General features: G+C 41.0%; 1 protein-coding gene across 2 annotated transcripts; it reads left to right on the top strand.

The window, feature by feature from the left end:
* Positions 1 to 3,870: 3,870 nt before the first annotated feature.
* Positions 3,871 to 15,868, top strand: CCT8 (chaperonin containing TCP1 subunit 8). Of its 2 annotated transcripts, XM_079972057.1 has the most exons (16): positions 3,871 to 4,220; positions 6,258 to 6,348; positions 6,668 to 6,747; positions 7,216 to 7,365; positions 7,752 to 7,932; positions 8,525 to 8,586; positions 9,293 to 9,430; positions 10,386 to 10,564; positions 11,587 to 11,653; positions 11,731 to 11,818; positions 11,924 to 12,039; positions 13,259 to 13,330; positions 13,407 to 13,571; positions 14,323 to 14,442; positions 14,717 to 14,815; positions 15,674 to 15,868. In XM_079972057.1, exons 1-15 carry the CDS (start codon positions 4,161 to 4,163, stop codon positions 14,807 to 14,809), a joined length of 1,662 nt encoding a protein of 553 aa, XP_079828183.1. In that variant the 5' UTR covers positions 3,871 to 4,160; the 3' UTR covers positions 14,810 to 14,815; positions 15,674 to 15,868. The 2 variants fall into 2 exon arrangements, with proteins under 2 accessions (XP_079828183.1, XP_079828184.1); XM_079972058.1 differs by lacking the exon at positions 14,717 to 14,815 and having other exon boundaries at positions 4,022 to 4,220.
* The last annotated feature ends 201 nt before the right edge of the window (positions 15,869 to 16,069 follow it).

The raw sequence follows: 16,069 nt of genomic DNA, 5'->3' as shown, positions 1-16,069 counted from the left end.
GCCAAGTCTGTGACCTTTGGATGGTCCTCTATCAAGGCCAAGCACCCTGCAGAATATAGTGTGGCTAAATAAAGATCAAGGCCAACTCAAAGTCATGACCAGATGCTGAGCCTCAAATAAGTATTCAAGACATATTCTAAGTGTGTGGGGACACATGCTTTTTCACTCTTATTTTAGTCAGATGTTATTAGGAAGACATTTTAAGAAGATGCTTTAATATTTGAGTATGACATTGGGAACTCAGCTCTTAAACATCTGTGTGGCAGACTTGACCTGATCTATCATAATATCATGGCTTCTTGTATGTGTTGGTGGAACAACCATTAGAATTAGGTCACAACCTGTTAGTCTGAAATATCAACTATATCAACAGTATACCAAATATCAACAGTATACCAAATCCAGTGCTCCTTATAGATGAAGTGTTTGCAAGTGGCTCCCTGCATTTTCATCACTGCTAATTTTCACTATTGCTTTCAGGCACATTTGACAGGGGAGGAAGGGACAGATGGAGGAGCAAGTCTACACTGATTATCTGCTCTAACCACCAACACTGTTCATATGAATACTGTGTGCTCAAAGCTGCTTTAGTTTCATAGTCTTGCTCCTCAGAATATGAAAGTATTCATCTGCTGTCTTTCTTTGCTTTTAGTTTTTATTATGTAATGAAAGGGGAAATGAACGTATGTGCAAACATAAAACCAACTCTTAACCTAAAGGATTATCAGGGCTCAACCACGGAGCCTCCATGTGGCCAGTTATTCAGAGTCAGTTTTTTGGCTCTCATCCAGCCCACCACTGAGTCCAGGCACCAGTCCATGGCTTGTATAGCCTCCCCTGATTCAGATGTTACAGAGAAATAGAGCTGGATATCACCAGCCGACTTGATGACACCTTGCCCCAAATCTCAGAAAGACCAGCTGAAGCAAGGCTCCAAAACCCAACTTATCTCACTCGGCCTGAGACTGTTCTCCCCAACACATGTTTTCCTTGTAGAGTCACTTTTCTGTCATTGACCAGGCTCATTTTCAGGCCATTTCTCTCCCCAAAGATCTTTTCAATCTGCTACTTTCTGGGAGCCCCATTCCCCACCCCGGTAGGGGAGGGTTTTTCTGCAGCATAAAAGTAGGAATGGGGAGAAAGGCCTCAGAGTGCTGGGTTGGGAGGTCTGCATAGAAACAATGTATGATAGGAAAACATGAAGTGTCATCAGAACACTGGAAAAGCATATTTTTTTAAAGAAAGAAAGAAAGTAGGAATGGGGAAAAATTTGGCAGCCTTACATAATTTGCACTTTTCAAAAACAATACATGATCCAAAACACAGCTCTACTTTTTATTACTTATTTATTAAATTTGTATACTGCTCCTCATCTGTAGATCTCAGGGTAGTTCACAACATAAAAATACAAGACTTTGTATGTTTCTTTATGGGCAGTAGAGAAAAAGAATATATATAGATTAAACTTTTTTGTTTAATCTGTACATATTCTTCCCCACCTCTTCTCCTTCCTGAGAGGAAATCACGTTCTCTCCACCACCATTCTTCTGCTCAGATGCAGCCTGCCTAGGTTGCTTCAAGTTTTGTTTTGTTTTTAATGTAGAAGGAAGAATCATATTCTCGTGTAGCATAAACCTCACTCTGGGCTGATCCACACTAATTTCCCTCGACATTTTCTAATCACAGGTCCCTGCTTTTCCAGGAAATCACAGACCTGTGCCTAGAAAGCATGGTGCAAAAGATAGGTGTGAGTCCATTATTTCCTTCTACTGCACTTTATGATGCTGCCCCAACATGGTAATGAAGAAAGGCCTATATACAGTATAAATAAAGGGAAGTTTGCCCCCTTGTGGCTGCTTGAGTATCAATTTATGCCATACCTTGCAACACTGAGGGCAGGGGCCTTCTTAAGTAATGACATCCTGTAAGTTATTCTGATATCCTTTTTGGCTAAAGGACAGTGTATAAATGACATGAAATAAATAATAAAGGGACACAAATTTCTATCTGGTCCCAAGAAGCTACAGGGCTGGATCCCAGCTAACAGTATCTATTTAGAAGTCCCACTGAATTCAATAGCACTTACTTCCAAGTGAACCATTCAGTGGGATCAGGTGTGTTATTGCCTCAACTCTATTCATTATTTTCATTGCGATGATCCTACACTTTGTTGAAGGGAAACTCCCCACCGGAGTAGAAATCATATATCGAACAGATGGAAAGCTCTTTAATCTGAGCAGGCTGAAAGCAAAGAGTAAGGTTACAATAAACAGTGGTGCCTCGCAAGACGAAATTAATCCGTTCTGTGAGTCTCTTCGTATAGCGGTTTTTTCGTCTTGCGGAGCAAGCCCATTGACAGCTTAGCGGATTAGCGCTATTAGCAGTTTAGCGGCTTTTAGCGGATCAGCTGATAAGCGGCTTATCAGCGGATCAGCTGATAAGCGGCTTAGCAGCTTAGGAAAAGGGGGGGAAAAGGGGAAAAAACCCACAGGAACTCGCAAGACATTTTCGTCTTGCGAAGCAAGCCCATAGGGAAATTCATTTTGCAAAGCACCTCCAAAACGGAAAACCCTTTCGTCTAGCGGGTTTTCTGTCTTGCGAGGCGTTCGTCTTGCAGGGCACCACTGAATTCTGTCATAGCGCTTCAGTATTCTGATGACAACGTAGTCTGCACATGCTCAGAGGATGACCTCCAAATCATCCTAATTATCTTTGCAGAAGCTTACGAAAAGCTTGGCCTATCATTCAACATCCCAAAAACCAAATTGCTGCACCAACAAGTACAAAATAAACCCTCTGCAGTGCCACAAATTCAATTCAATGGTGTAACATTGGAAAATGTTGATCACTTCTCCTACCTAGGCAGTTATCTTTCCACAAGGGCCAACACTGATGCCGAAATCCAGCATTGCCTGAGCTCTGCGAGTGTGGCTTTATCCCGATTGAAGTGCAGAGTGTTTGAAGACCGGGACGTTTGCAGGGAAACCAAAATGCTTGTTTACAAAGCTATTGTACTACCAACCTTACTATATGCTTGTGAAACATGGACCACTTATAAATGCCATCTCCAACTCCTTGAAAGATTCCATCAACAGTGTCTCCACAATTTTTTACACATCACTTGGGAAAACAGGCGAACTTATACCAGTGTACTGGAAGAAGCAAAGATCACCAGTGTTGAAGCAATGATTCTTCAACATCAACTTCTTTGGACTGGTCATGTTATGCGGATGCCTGATGATAGTCTTCGAAAGCAACTACTCTATTCCGAACTTAAAAATGGAAAGCGTGATGCTGGTGGTCAACAAGAGGTTTAAAGACTGTCTCAAGGCAAATCTAAAAAAATGTAGTATAAACACTGACAACTGGGAAACACTGGCCTGCGAGCGCTCCAGTTGGAGAACAGCCTTTACCAAAGGTGTCATGGGCTTTGAAGACACTCGAACTCAGGACGCAAGGGAGGAACATGCTAAGATGCTTGGCAAACCCTCACCGTGATTAACTCCCGCCCAGAAACCAATGTCCCCACTGTGGAAGGATATGTGGACCCAGACTTGGCCTCCACAGTCACTTAGGGACACACTGTTAAAACTGTGTTTATGAAGACAATCTTACTCGGCTAAGAGTGATCACCAAAGAAGAGAAAGAAGAAGACTTCCAAGTAAGTGGGGTCGGAATTGCAGCATAAGCCCCACTGAAACCAATGAGAACTAAATCATGACTCATTCCTCCTATTTATTTCAATGGGACATGAGTGCAAGCCACATAGTTTGGAGTCAAGCCCCCCCCCCCCCTCCATCAAATCTGGTTCAGAAACGATCTAAGATTTAGATTAGGAAGCCGAAAACATTCCAAGCGACAAGTCTGGAGTGGAAACGGCAAAGGCGAGGAGGGAGAGGAACAAGCGGGCCTTGGGCGTCGCTCAACTGCAATGAGGAGGGAAAACCGCCTTCGGAGTCGGGCAGGGAAACCGACGCGGACCTCCGGCTGCGCATGCTCAATCCCTCCCGCCTTCTGCTCCCAGCAGCCATTTCCTTGAGTCGCCGCCCCTTCTTCTTCTGCGCTTGCGTGCGAAGCGGGAGCTGCGCGCGCTGCCACTCCGCCTCGGCGTCTCCCTTTTCTTGTGTGCGCGGCCGCGTGTGGTTCGAGACCTCGCAGAGATGGCGATGCACGTTCCGAAAGCCCCGGGCTTCGCCCAGATGCTGAAAGACGGAGCGAAGGTGGGTGATTGTATGTGTGTGTGTGTGTGTGTGTGAGAGAGAGAGAAGCTCGCGAGCGTGGCGGCGAAGGAACGCAGAAGGTTCCAGAAGCGACGCCTCAGCCCGGCGCTTCTAAGGAGGCGGGGCTACTGGGCCCCATCGCCCGTGGACTGGAAGCCCGTTAGCTTGGCGCGCGCTCACTGGCGGTTAGCAGTCGCCTGAAGAATTAACGTGCTCCCCCCCCCAACCCCCGCTTTCCGAAGGGGAGCCAGTGGCTACTCTCCCGTCACAACGGACACGCCCTAATATTTCATTCATGCCCCTTCCCTGTCACCTGACGTCTCTCTCGCCGCACTCATTGGCGCGCCCGCTGCCTAGCAACTCGGGGGCTCGCGCGCGGTAGAGGGGTGGGTGACGGTGACTTCTTTTCGCGTTTGCTGACGTCATGGGCACGCGCCAAGTTCGCGGCCGGCGGCGGACTTTTTCGTTGAAGGGAGTTGCTAAGGTTCCGATTCTGAAGCAGAACCGGCCCAGAGCTAAGGCATCCGCTGCTTTGCTGCTTGCCTTGCCACTTTCCTTTCAAATTCGTGTCAGGGATGCCTTGTGCAGCTTCCTGTGTTCACTCTTCTGAGCTGGAATGTCCACACGTTGTTCTTCCACCTCCATGGCCGTAGGCTCAGAGTACGACAGGATGCTGCATTTCCTCCTGCCACCCTGAACTTAGCAGCCCTGGTGATGGAGGAGTGGGAATGGTTGGCTTAAGACACCTGCGCAGCTCAACTGTACATAACTCGTGACTGCATGGTCCATGTACTTACATTGTAGGTCACATATGTGGAAAGGATCCAGGAGCTTTCACATCCTGTACAGTGGTAGCTCGGGTTACAAACGTAATTTGTTCTGGAGGTCCATTCTTAACCCGAAACCGTGCTTAACCTGAGGCACGCTTTTGCTAATGGGGCCTCCCACACCGCCGGCGCACAATTTCCGTTCTCATCCTGGGAAAAGTTTGTAACCTGAGATACTACTTTGGGTTAGCAGAGTTTGTAACCCGAAGCATCTGTAACCCGAGGTACCACTGTACTTGGTGTTTTACTTGTGTTTATAATAAGAGTTTTATAGTACGGTATATGAGTTTTATGACTGAGTTAATCTTTGAAGCTGGGGCCTAGTTCGACATGTTGACAGTGACAATGATGTTTCCATCTATTTCTATTTGGAGATGCTTGCACCTATAATGGGTAGCCACTGGGATAAACTTTGCTATGCTTTTAGATTCACTCCTAACTGCTATAGGGCTAGGTGGCCAAGCTATTCTTTTACCTCCCTTTGATAACAAATGACACTTTAATCAGTCAAACAAACAAAAATAAGCTGCCAACTGTGCAGTGGCATTCTTGAAATGTTTGACTGTTCAGTTGGCCTGTGTGCCAGTTCAGGATTACAACTTGGTGGGCAGTAGTTTGTGGGCACAGTGGAGGACTGGCTTAACTCAGTGTTCATTGCCTTTTCTTAAAGATGGCGAGTAACCTTCTGCAAACCTGTATTTGATATAGAACATAGATAGACAAACTAAGGCCCGGGGCCCGGATCTGGCTCAATCGCCTTCTGAATCCGGCCTGTGGACGGTCCGGGAATTAGCGTGTTTTTACATGAGTAGAATATGTGTTTTTATTTAAAATGCATCTCTGGGTTATTTATAGGGCATAGGAATTCATTCATCCATCCCCCAAATATAGTCCGGCTCCCCACAAGATCTGAGGGACAGTGGACCTGCCCCCTGCTGAAAAAAGTTTGCTGACCCCTGATGTAGAATCATGAGTCTTTGTTTTTATATCTCACTTGTATGATTCTAGACCTGTGATTTTTAAATGCACAGCCAATGTCTTCAAATAGTCCTGGGGGCTGTGGCCCTGGCATCTACTCCTTCACATAGTTACCAACATTTTTTACCTAGTCATGCAATTATTGTCTATTGTGTGCCCATATATTTCTCTCACTAGTATATTATACTTTTTCATGTACTTTAATTTAAAATACTTTGTTTTGTGTCTGTAGCATTATTCAGGATTAGAAGAAGCTGTGTTTCGAAATATTCAGGCATGTAAAGAGCTTGCTCAAACAACTCGCACAGCCTATGGACCAAATGGTAAGACTTTTTAAATTATTCATAAATTATAACCTTAAAAAGAGGAATTTAGGGTGACTATGTAGTATGTATTAAGAAATACAGCTTATAATGCTTTTGTTTGTTGATAAACCCAGGAACAATGCCATGATTTGTTTGGAGAATTTGTTGTTGTTGTTTAGTCGTTTAGTCGTGTCCGACTCTTCGTGACCCCATGGACCAGAGCACGCCAGGAGAATTAGATAGAATTAAATCCTGAAACTAATTCACATTTCATAACACTGTCTAGTTATATTAAATTCTCATTCACATACTTGAGGTATTCTTTTTTTTTTTTAAGGGATGAACAAAATGGTTATCAATCATTTGGAGAAGCTTTTTGTTACTAATGATGCTGCTACCATCCTAAGAGAGTTGGAGGTAAATTCATTCCTGCCTTATTCATTTGTAGTCTGCTAAGGATATATTGACTTGTACATGGGGATTATTTATGGCGAAACATTGTGTATGCTATCTGTTACAAGCTAAACTTTTCTAGGCTTGTGTTGTTTCCCTGTGAAGGGGTCCAAAGATACCTTTGGGTGGGGTGTATGGGATGGATAGAAATTTGTGGTACAGGCAGCTTTGTGTATCTCAGGGTTGAATTAGCATGATTATAAGAAATGTGTGCTGCTAAGATTGTATGAAGAACTTGTTAATTACGCCAAAGTTTTGCTATTTCACATACGTGTTCTAATGACTGTTGCCACATAATAAGATTTAGGTGCACTGAATTAGTTAAATGTTTTGAATTTGAAATGCAGCGTAATACATATTGAAGCATGCTATTAGTTACTGAATATACACAAGTGTGCTTAATAGTGTTCTCTGATACAAAATCTTAAACAGGTTCAACATCCAGCTGCAAAAATGATTGTCTTGGCTTCTCACATGCAAGAGCAAGAAGTTGGTGATGGAACAAATTTTGTTCTTGTGTTTGCTGGAGCCCTCCTAGAACATGCAGAGGAGCTTCTAAGAATGGGACTTTCTGTTTCAGAGGTAATCTTTTATTTTGTTCAGATTATTGCAATTCAAATTAGTATTCTAGGATCTTTGAATAATTGTGTATGAAACTAGTCTCTTGTTTATCCTCTTAATTTTTCCATTCCTAATTGTGTCCTATTTTGCCTTGTGGAGATTGGGTTGGATCCAGATGTCCCTGTCTAAATAAAATGGCTCTTTTTGTGTGGAAAAAGAGAAAACTGGTCACTTCAGGGAAAACTGGTCACTTTCCCTGCTTCTGCTTATGGAAGAGTCCAGTTGGCAGAGTTTTATTCCTGGAAAGTCTGAATCCAATCCTTTGTGAGGTTAAGATATCAAACTGACTTTGAACTTTTAACAACTTATGCATCACAGTACAGACATGCTAGTGTCTTTAATTTTAGGTAATTGAAGGCTATGAAAAAGCTTTGAAGAAAGCCTTAGAGATACTTCCTGATCTAGTGTGCTGCTCTGCAAAAAATCTTCGGGATGTTGAAGAAGTGGCATCTTTGCTGCAAACTTCAATAATGAGTAAACAATGTGGCAGTGAAATATTTCTTACTAAGCTTATTGCTCAGGCATGTGGTAAGTATATGTCATTTATTAAAATCTAAACATAGTATTTTGTTTTTGATACCTAAAATATTTTCATGTTAGTTTCAAGCTTGTTTTTTGTAGTGAAAGTCACTTGTCTTAATTTCTTGTTGGATGTCATTTTTCAGTTGAGTACATTGGTGCCTCTGTTTATGAACTTAATCCGTTCTGGAGGCCCATTCTTAAACCGAAACTGTTCTTAAACTGAGGTACGCTTTCCCTAATGAGGCCTCCCACCACCGGTGCCCTTCTACCATTTGGCTTCCGTTCTTAGACTGGGGTAAAGTTCGCAAACCAGGACACTACTTGGGGTTTTGCGGAGTTCGTAAACTGAATAGTTCGTAAACAGGGCTGTTCTTAAACCGAGGTACCTGTATTTTCCTGAGCTGCTCTTGTCAAGCTGCAACAGTGTCTAAAATAGAGTAACGCTTACTTGTTCATATTATAAAGCATAATATTGTCACTGGCGCCATTCCCACAGATTCTGTGGCATGTAATTAATAAAATAACTAGATTAGATGACTAGCTAGCTTAACAATGCTTCCTAAAAACATGTTACTTTTTATTTTTCGCTCTCTCACAGTCTCTATTTTTCCCGAGTCGGGTCACTTTAATGTTGACAACATCAGAGTGTGCAAGATCATAGTAAGTCATTCTTTTCCTTTCAGTACTGTAATACTCAACATTGAAGGCACTTTGTTTCACTGGAACTTGCCTTCTGGTCACTATGCTTGAGGGTTGCAGCTTTAGTTATGGTAACCTTGAAGAAAAGCAGTTCTGTCTGAACTTTGGTTGGGGCCAAAAACAGGAGAGGGTGTAAAAAACATACCATCTGTGGATTTTTAGTAGACGGTTCCTATATCGTTTTCCTGGGAGATTAGAGATTTCATATGTAGGTATGGATACATATAAACATTCCGATTCTGAAATTCGAAAGTAGATTTCACAGAAAAGAAAGAGTTCTGGCTTTCAGTCAATAAGATAATGAATTTCTCTTCAATTAGATAATTAGCATTTCTCTTCAAATATCAGTGGGGAAGATTGGGAAGATCTAGAGTAGGGAATCATTTGCTGTGTTGAAATAGAAACATAAGAATGATAAAACAAATGCTTTAAATTGTAGCAATTTAACTGTTCCTAAGCAGATACAATCAGAGTTCAGGTATGCTTTCACATTAAATAGCACATTAATTTAATTAAAGTAAAAAATTAGTTGTATTCAGACTTTGCAGTAGGTCTCTTAAAAAAAATCAATGAAATCTACTCCCAAGTATGACAGTCTAGATCCAACTCAGTGTGATTTCAGTGGCTTAACTTGGATGGAATGGTAATTATAATCCGTTCTTTTCAGGGTTCTGGCATTTGTGCTTCTACAGTATTGCATGGCATGGTTTTTAAAAAAGAAACTGAAGGTGATGTTACTTCTGTCAAAGATGCCAAAATAGCTGTGTATTCTTGCCCTTTTGATGGTATGATAACAGAAACTAAGGTATGGTTTCCCACCCTTTGGAAGTATTAAATATGTATGAAGCAGCAGCATGTCTATACATATATATATATAGTAGTTGCTTATTTTCTCAAGGTGATCCTTTCCATGTCTGCATTTGCATGGTGAACCAGGCCGAGAGCTACCTTCCTTTGTGCAGTTCTGCTCACAGGGGCCGATATGGCGAAACCTTGGTTAGCACAGAGAGGGACAGTCCTATTATCGTGACTGTAAAAAGTGGTGCTGCAACTAGATAAATAGCTGCAGCCCTTTTAAAAATGCAATCTGTTCTGTGTTAAGGCAGGGATCCACAAAACTGTCAGTGGGAAGCAGTCACAACTTTGCAGTGACTTTTTGCCCCTGGGTGCCCAGCACAATGTGAGGGATCCCTTTCTTGCCTTCCATGGAAAACTTGGGCAAATGGAGGGATCTCTTGTTGCATATTTTCCAGTTATGCCACAAGAATGGTGTGTGTGTGTAAGTAAGTTAGTAAAATGACTACAAATTTTTGACTGATTTTATCTGGGCTGGGATTTCAGCAGGCAGTCCTTTCATGGATTGTCTGTCCTATATTTCCATGATTCAGTAAACTTTTGTTCGGTGGTACTAGGGTCTTAAGTGTCTGAAGTCCTTCCATGTTAGGCTCTTTAGATGAACATAGCTGACAATGGTTCATTTGGAATGCTCCCCAAAAAACCCTTGTGCAAAAACACCATATCCATGATTCATAAATCACTTTTTCTAGCTGCTTCAACAGCTCGGTCCTTGTACTTGAAGTTTGCTAAACACTTTAGAAATCCTGGAGACACATGTTGCTGTTGATCTATATGTGCATTACTTAGAACATGGTTCTATGATAGCTGTCACTTCTGGAATTGCCTGTTTTTCAGGTTATTTGTATTAAAACATACTAGGAATTGAAGATGAGAATGATGGGGGAAATGCTTTATAATTGCAGGGAACTGTACTCATCAAGAATGCCGCTGAGCTGACAAATTTTAGCAGAGGAGAGGAAAACTTACTGGAGTTACAAGTCAAGAGCATTGCTGATGCTGGTGTAAATGTTGTAGTTACAGGAGGAAAAGTGGCAGACATGGCACTTCATTATGCTAACAAATATAATATTATGTTACTCAGGTAAGTTGTGCAAAGATGTAAATTGTTTACATTTCTTGGCTCATTTAACTGAAATACATAGCATATTTGTTTCCTGAAGTGTAAATTAGTACATATGTTTCATCCCATTATGACTTCAACCAAGATTATCCCTGTGTGTGTGTTTTCCTCTCTTTCTGAACAGCCACAGATGGGGGCGAATGGGTGGAAAGTACTCAGTGCAGGTCAGGATCATGGCACAGAACAGTTCATTATTTTATTTTGTACCATTTTTGCCCTTAAATTGTCCCCTCTTCAATTTATGGCAAATTTTCTTTAGAATTATAGAGATGTCACTTTTCTGATGATGGAAGGGATTTCATTTAAGTCCAGTGTGCAGTTAATATGGTTTTGGTTTTCAGGTAGTTTGGATGATGATGATAAGGTGTACATATGTACGATTATTTGTCAATTTTTTTTTGTCAATAATGAAATGCACTTTAATGCTTCTGTTACCAATCAAGACATGATGGAGGGGCACTGTCCTTGAACCATTACCAGAGTCCCTGCTTGTTCCTAAACAGGACAGTGGTGAGAGGCAGATGGTAAATTGCAGTCTGTTGGTAGACTGCTAGTACCTGCTGGGATATTGCAGACTGCTGGGCTTGGTATACTTTGGTCTCATCCTGCAGGCACTACTTACATTCTTAGGAAAGAATGTGTGTTCTGGATTGCTTAAGAGAGACTGGTGCTTTCAGTGTTTATACAAGACAAATTCCCATTTTCTAGATAGAGAGCTCATCTATTATTATTATTATTATTATTATTATTATTATTATTCCCATTTTCTAGATAGAGAGCTCATCTTCTATTATTATTATTATTATTATTATTATTATTATTATTATTATTATTATTATTATTATTAAAGGCCCTAGAACAGGGTCTTTGCAGGAAGTAAAATGTTGATAGGGAACATTCCTGGAAAAATTAGTTTGGTACTAACAAGAATTTCTAGATTATGAAAATTACACCTGAACACTATTTTATCTCCTTTCTTAAAGGCTGAATTCTAAGTGGGATCTCAGGAGACTATGTAAAACTGTTGGTGCCACAGCCCTCCCCAGACTGGTATGTAGCGAGAACAGCAGAGGTTTTTTTAAAACCTACTCCTTTGCATAGACATAATCCTCCTTTTTCCTTCCCAGACACCACCTAATCTAGAAGAAATTGGTTACTGTGACAGTGTGTGTTTGTCAGAAGTTGGGGAAACACAAGTAGTTGTGTTTAAACATGGTATGTTTATTATTTTAGTCTACTCGTTATCTTTAATACATTGCATATAGAAACTTTGCATTTAGTCAGATTTCACAAGTAAAACATTGATATATTTTCCTGCAGAAAAGGAAGATGGTGCCATTTCTACAATAGTAATTCGTGGCTCTACAGAGAATCTTATGGATGATGTAGAAAGAGCAATTGATGATGGTGTCAACACTTTCAAAGTACTCACACGGGTGAGTAAAGTGCTAAGCAGAATCATAGAATTGTAGAGTTGGAAGGGACCCCGAGGTTCATATAAGTCCAGCCCACGGCAATGCAGGAATGTAGAGCAGCATTATTTTACTGGCTTGTTAAAATGCAAAGTTAATCGTGTGCAGTTGCAGAAATGCTACCATACTGGAATATACAATAGTATATACTACCCCCAGTAGAGCAGAGTGCCACTCTCTGGTTCAGGGTGAGAGAAGTTAAGGTTTTAAGTTTACAGTGATACATGTGTCAGTAAGTCAGGTGGGCCAAATTTGGGGTGGGGATGGTATGTGAAACTGAGTGGCCCAATTGACATGAGAACACCCTTTCCCCCCAAAAGGGGGCAATTAAAGTAGTCATTGTCATCTTCTCTGGCTTGGCAGTTCCCTACCCTGAGCCATTTACCTCCCAACTCTGAGGGAACAATTCCAGGTGTGCAAAGGCAATAGGTGAGGATAATGCCACTCACCAGCTCCTCATCCAGCTGTGCTGTTCATCCCCTCACAAGGTCATTACCATCTGCTACCCTGTAAGAAGGATATGCTAACTTACTATGATGTTACCGTCTTTCCAGGGAGGCTCAATTTTCTAGAAAGGGAGGATATAAATAATAAAATAATGCAATCCGTTGCATCCAGATAACAGTCCATTTTATATAAGCAACCTTTGAAACAAACTTCTCTAAAGCCTTCATGCTTAACCTAGGCTCAACTGTTAATTTGTCTGTAAGCCTGCCTTCTCCAATATGTATCTACTCAAACTTTAGCTTCCTCTTTGGAGCTCTTGCTCTTAGTGTTGCCAAAAAATTGAAGTGAATTGGGTAACCACCCTGGGAAAGGGCCTTTTTGGTATTGACTCTCTAGCTGTGGAATATCCTTCCCAGTGAGGCTCACCTAGCACCTGCTTGTAGTTCTTTTGGAGCCCGGTAGACCATTCTGTCCACCAGGGCCTTATTTATTCATAAAAAATATTTATGTACTGCTATAAAAAAGCAGTTTACAATAATTGTTTACTGCTTACTTACAATAAAAATGGGTTACAATACACTCTTTTTTTTTAGTTTGTTTGGTGCAGTATGTTGTCTCCTCCCCCTGTCTTAGTTGGGACAGGGGGATATGAGACAGTATACTGATAAAATAAATATAAAGGAAGAGAGTGAGATAAATTTTAAGACTTGAAATAGTTGCTTGAACTCTTTTGCAGGATAAGCGTCTTGTTCCAGGTGGTGGTGCAACAGAGATAGAGTTGGCTAAGCAGATCACGTCATATGGAGAGGTAAGCTACAAACTTAATATCTTTACTAAATTTAGCTTTCCATATAATGCAACTTAAAATTCAATTCTGTCTTTAGACTTGTCCAGGTCTTGATCAGTATGCTATCAAGAAATTTGCTGAGGCATTTGAAGCTATACCCCGAGCCCTGGCTGAAAATTCTGGAGTTAAGGCTAATGAGCTTATTTCTAAGCTCTACGCCGTACATCAAGAAGGCAACAAAAATGTTGGGTTTGATATTGAGGTAAGGCTAATGCCCAGCATAACATGCTTGTGGTGGTAGCAGTCTTCTGGAAGGCCATCCCTAGGAGAGTGTCTGCAAGGGAACAGTACTCTTTAACTATGGTTGCAGGGTGGGGTGGGGATTCTGGATCAGATGGCCACATCTGTAAAGGAAGAATTGGGAGTACACTTAGGCTGCATACTCACTATACTTTTAAAGCACAGGCAAAACACGTTTTCTCCTTGAATAATTTTGTGGTTTAAGAGTTATTGGGACTGTATAGTGCCCAGGATTTTTTGAGGAGGGAAATGTTCTTTAAAGGCATAGTGTGTATGCAGTTATAGCATACTCCTATTTCTTCTGTTTGAATTTGGCTGTGCTGTAGCTTTACCTGTCCTGCACCTGACAAATTAGGTGAATGACTGGGTAGGTTTGGCCAGAACTGCTTCATGGGCCAATTGGGGAGGCTTAAGCGGGGGAAACTCCACTTGTTTTGTTAATCCTTTTACAGTTATTTTAGTGACCTTCCTATTCTAGCTGTTTTGTGATGTAAGGCTTACAGATTTTTTTGAATAGGGAAATACTGTTTTCTTTCAAAGCAAAATACTATGGGCTTGATTATCAATATTAATACCCGCTAGCTGTCCATTTTGTTCCATGGGCAGATTCTTAGCACCTTTAACTCTTTTACTGACATCAGTGGAACTCTCATTGTAATCCTGTATCTGCTCAGAAAGTTGAGGCGCTGAACTCTTTTTCTAACATTTGACAGGCTGAACCTGCAGCTGTGAAAGACATGTTGGAAGCTGGTGTATTAGACACATACCTTGGGAAGTTCTGGGGGATTAAGCTGGCTACAAATGCTGCAGTAACTGTCCTAAGAGTTGATCAGGTAAGTTGGTGTAATAGGCTTTTTTATTGCTTCAGGTATCAGGCTAAATCAATATGGTATGGAAGCTGCTAGAGTATTGTTAGGTTATATATGCTTCATATGATTTGGTTAAAGTTGAAGGTCGATAACTTAATGTGGCAGTGTGTAGTCTTCTGGTAGGCTTCTGTTTTCAAATGATCAGTTTCATACAGTAAAGGATTATGCAGACTCTTACATAAATACTTTTAAAATTGAAACTTGGTGGAATTCTGTGCTTGATGTGAAATTCCTATAGATTATTATGGCAAAAGCAGCAGGTGGTCCAAAAGCCCCTAAAGCTTCAGAACATTGGGACAAGGATGACTGGAAAGATGGACCTGAACAGTAGTGTGAAGTAAGATTTGGTATCATGGCTCATGTTGGCAAGGAACGAGACTTTGCGTGAATTCCTCTGCCTGGTGCTGCTGAGTGTATTTTTGCTTCCACTTATGTGTAGGCTACATCACAATTTAACAACCTGCTTGAGATAAGGGTGCACAACACTGTTAATATTCCTAAAGCATGGTTTGAAGAATTATTCTATAGACTAATATGCATGATTTAGTTTACACTATTAGAAGCATTATTTGTGTGCTAATCTTACATATTTTGCAAGTTATTGTAGTTGAATTTTTTTACAGAACATTAACACTTTGTCTTGGTTACCACACAATGCACCCAAAACACCCCAAGTTTTGTGTCTCTTTTGTAGGAAATGCATTCTGCGATTTCCATTTTTGGCATTCATGCTAAGCATGTATCTATAGAAATCTAAACTTACAGCAGACAATCACTGCTTCTTGGAGACAATTCCTCATGACAACAGTGCTATCCCCATTGCTGCTTAGCAGTGTGGGTATAGCAATCTTGTACAACTGACACCTGCAAAGGAGATGGGTGCTTTTTGAGATGCAAGAAGAGCAGCCAAGGGCTACTCACGTGTGCAAGAGGGTTTTGCTTTTCCCTATTAGGCTGATTGATTTCTACAATTTTAATCAATATTTTATAAAATAGCAAAAACAGTCCTGGAGCTATGGTCAAGACGTATGGGTTGAATGCATTTTTCATTGCATAACCTTTCTGTAATACTAATTATGGAAGTATGTAAGAGATGAGGCAAAAGATACATATCAAATCAATACTGTCATACCTTAATTCAGCTGAAGTGCATTCTATGTAAAAATGTAGGTCTAACAACTACCTTTGCTTGCAGATCATCATGGCAAAACCAGCTGGTGGCCCCAAACCACCAACAGGAAAGAAGGAATTGGATGATGACCACAGTGATTGAACACTTTCAGAGTACTACTTAAGGAGTTGTGTATCTTGTCATATATGTTACTCACCTTTAAATTATGAGACTTAGCTTGTCTTGTACCATTTCAATAAAAACTGTTTCAGTAAAAAATTGTTCTGAATGTGGTAATAAATCCTATTCAATATTACAGAAAGACAGGACTGTATCTAATGTTAGTCATACTCAAAGCAGACCCACTGAAATTAATGGACATCACTAACAGGTTTACAGTCCACTCAACAAATGACCACCTCTGCCATTGGCCTGCTATCCAATTAAAACCAGGAAAGATTCTAGAATTGACTTCCTGCA

The sequence above is a fragment of the Podarcis cretensis genome (genome assembly GCF_951804945.1).
Source record: "Podarcis cretensis genome assembly, chromosome: 4".
NCBI classification, from domain to species: Eukaryota; Metazoa; Chordata; class Lepidosauria; order Squamata; family Lacertidae; genus Podarcis; species Podarcis cretensis.
The sequence above is the reverse complement of the archived record's forward strand: the minus strand, read 5'-3'. Positions and strand labels throughout refer to the sequence as shown.

Excerpts from the sequence above, each read along its gene's own strand:
- CCT8 (XM_079972057.1), top strand. The coding sequence starts at position 4,161 with ATGGCGATGCACGTTCCGAAAGCCCCGGGCTTCGCCCAGATGCTGAAA. Across the intron at positions 6,748-7,215 it reads CCATCCTAAGAGAGTTGGAG|GTTCAACATCCAGCTGCAAA; the intron begins GTAAATTCATTC and ends AATCTTAAACAG. Across the intron at positions 13,331-13,406 it reads AGATCACGTCATATGGAGAG|ACTTGTCCAGGTCTTGATCA; the intron begins GTAAGCTACAAA and ends TTCTGTCTTTAG.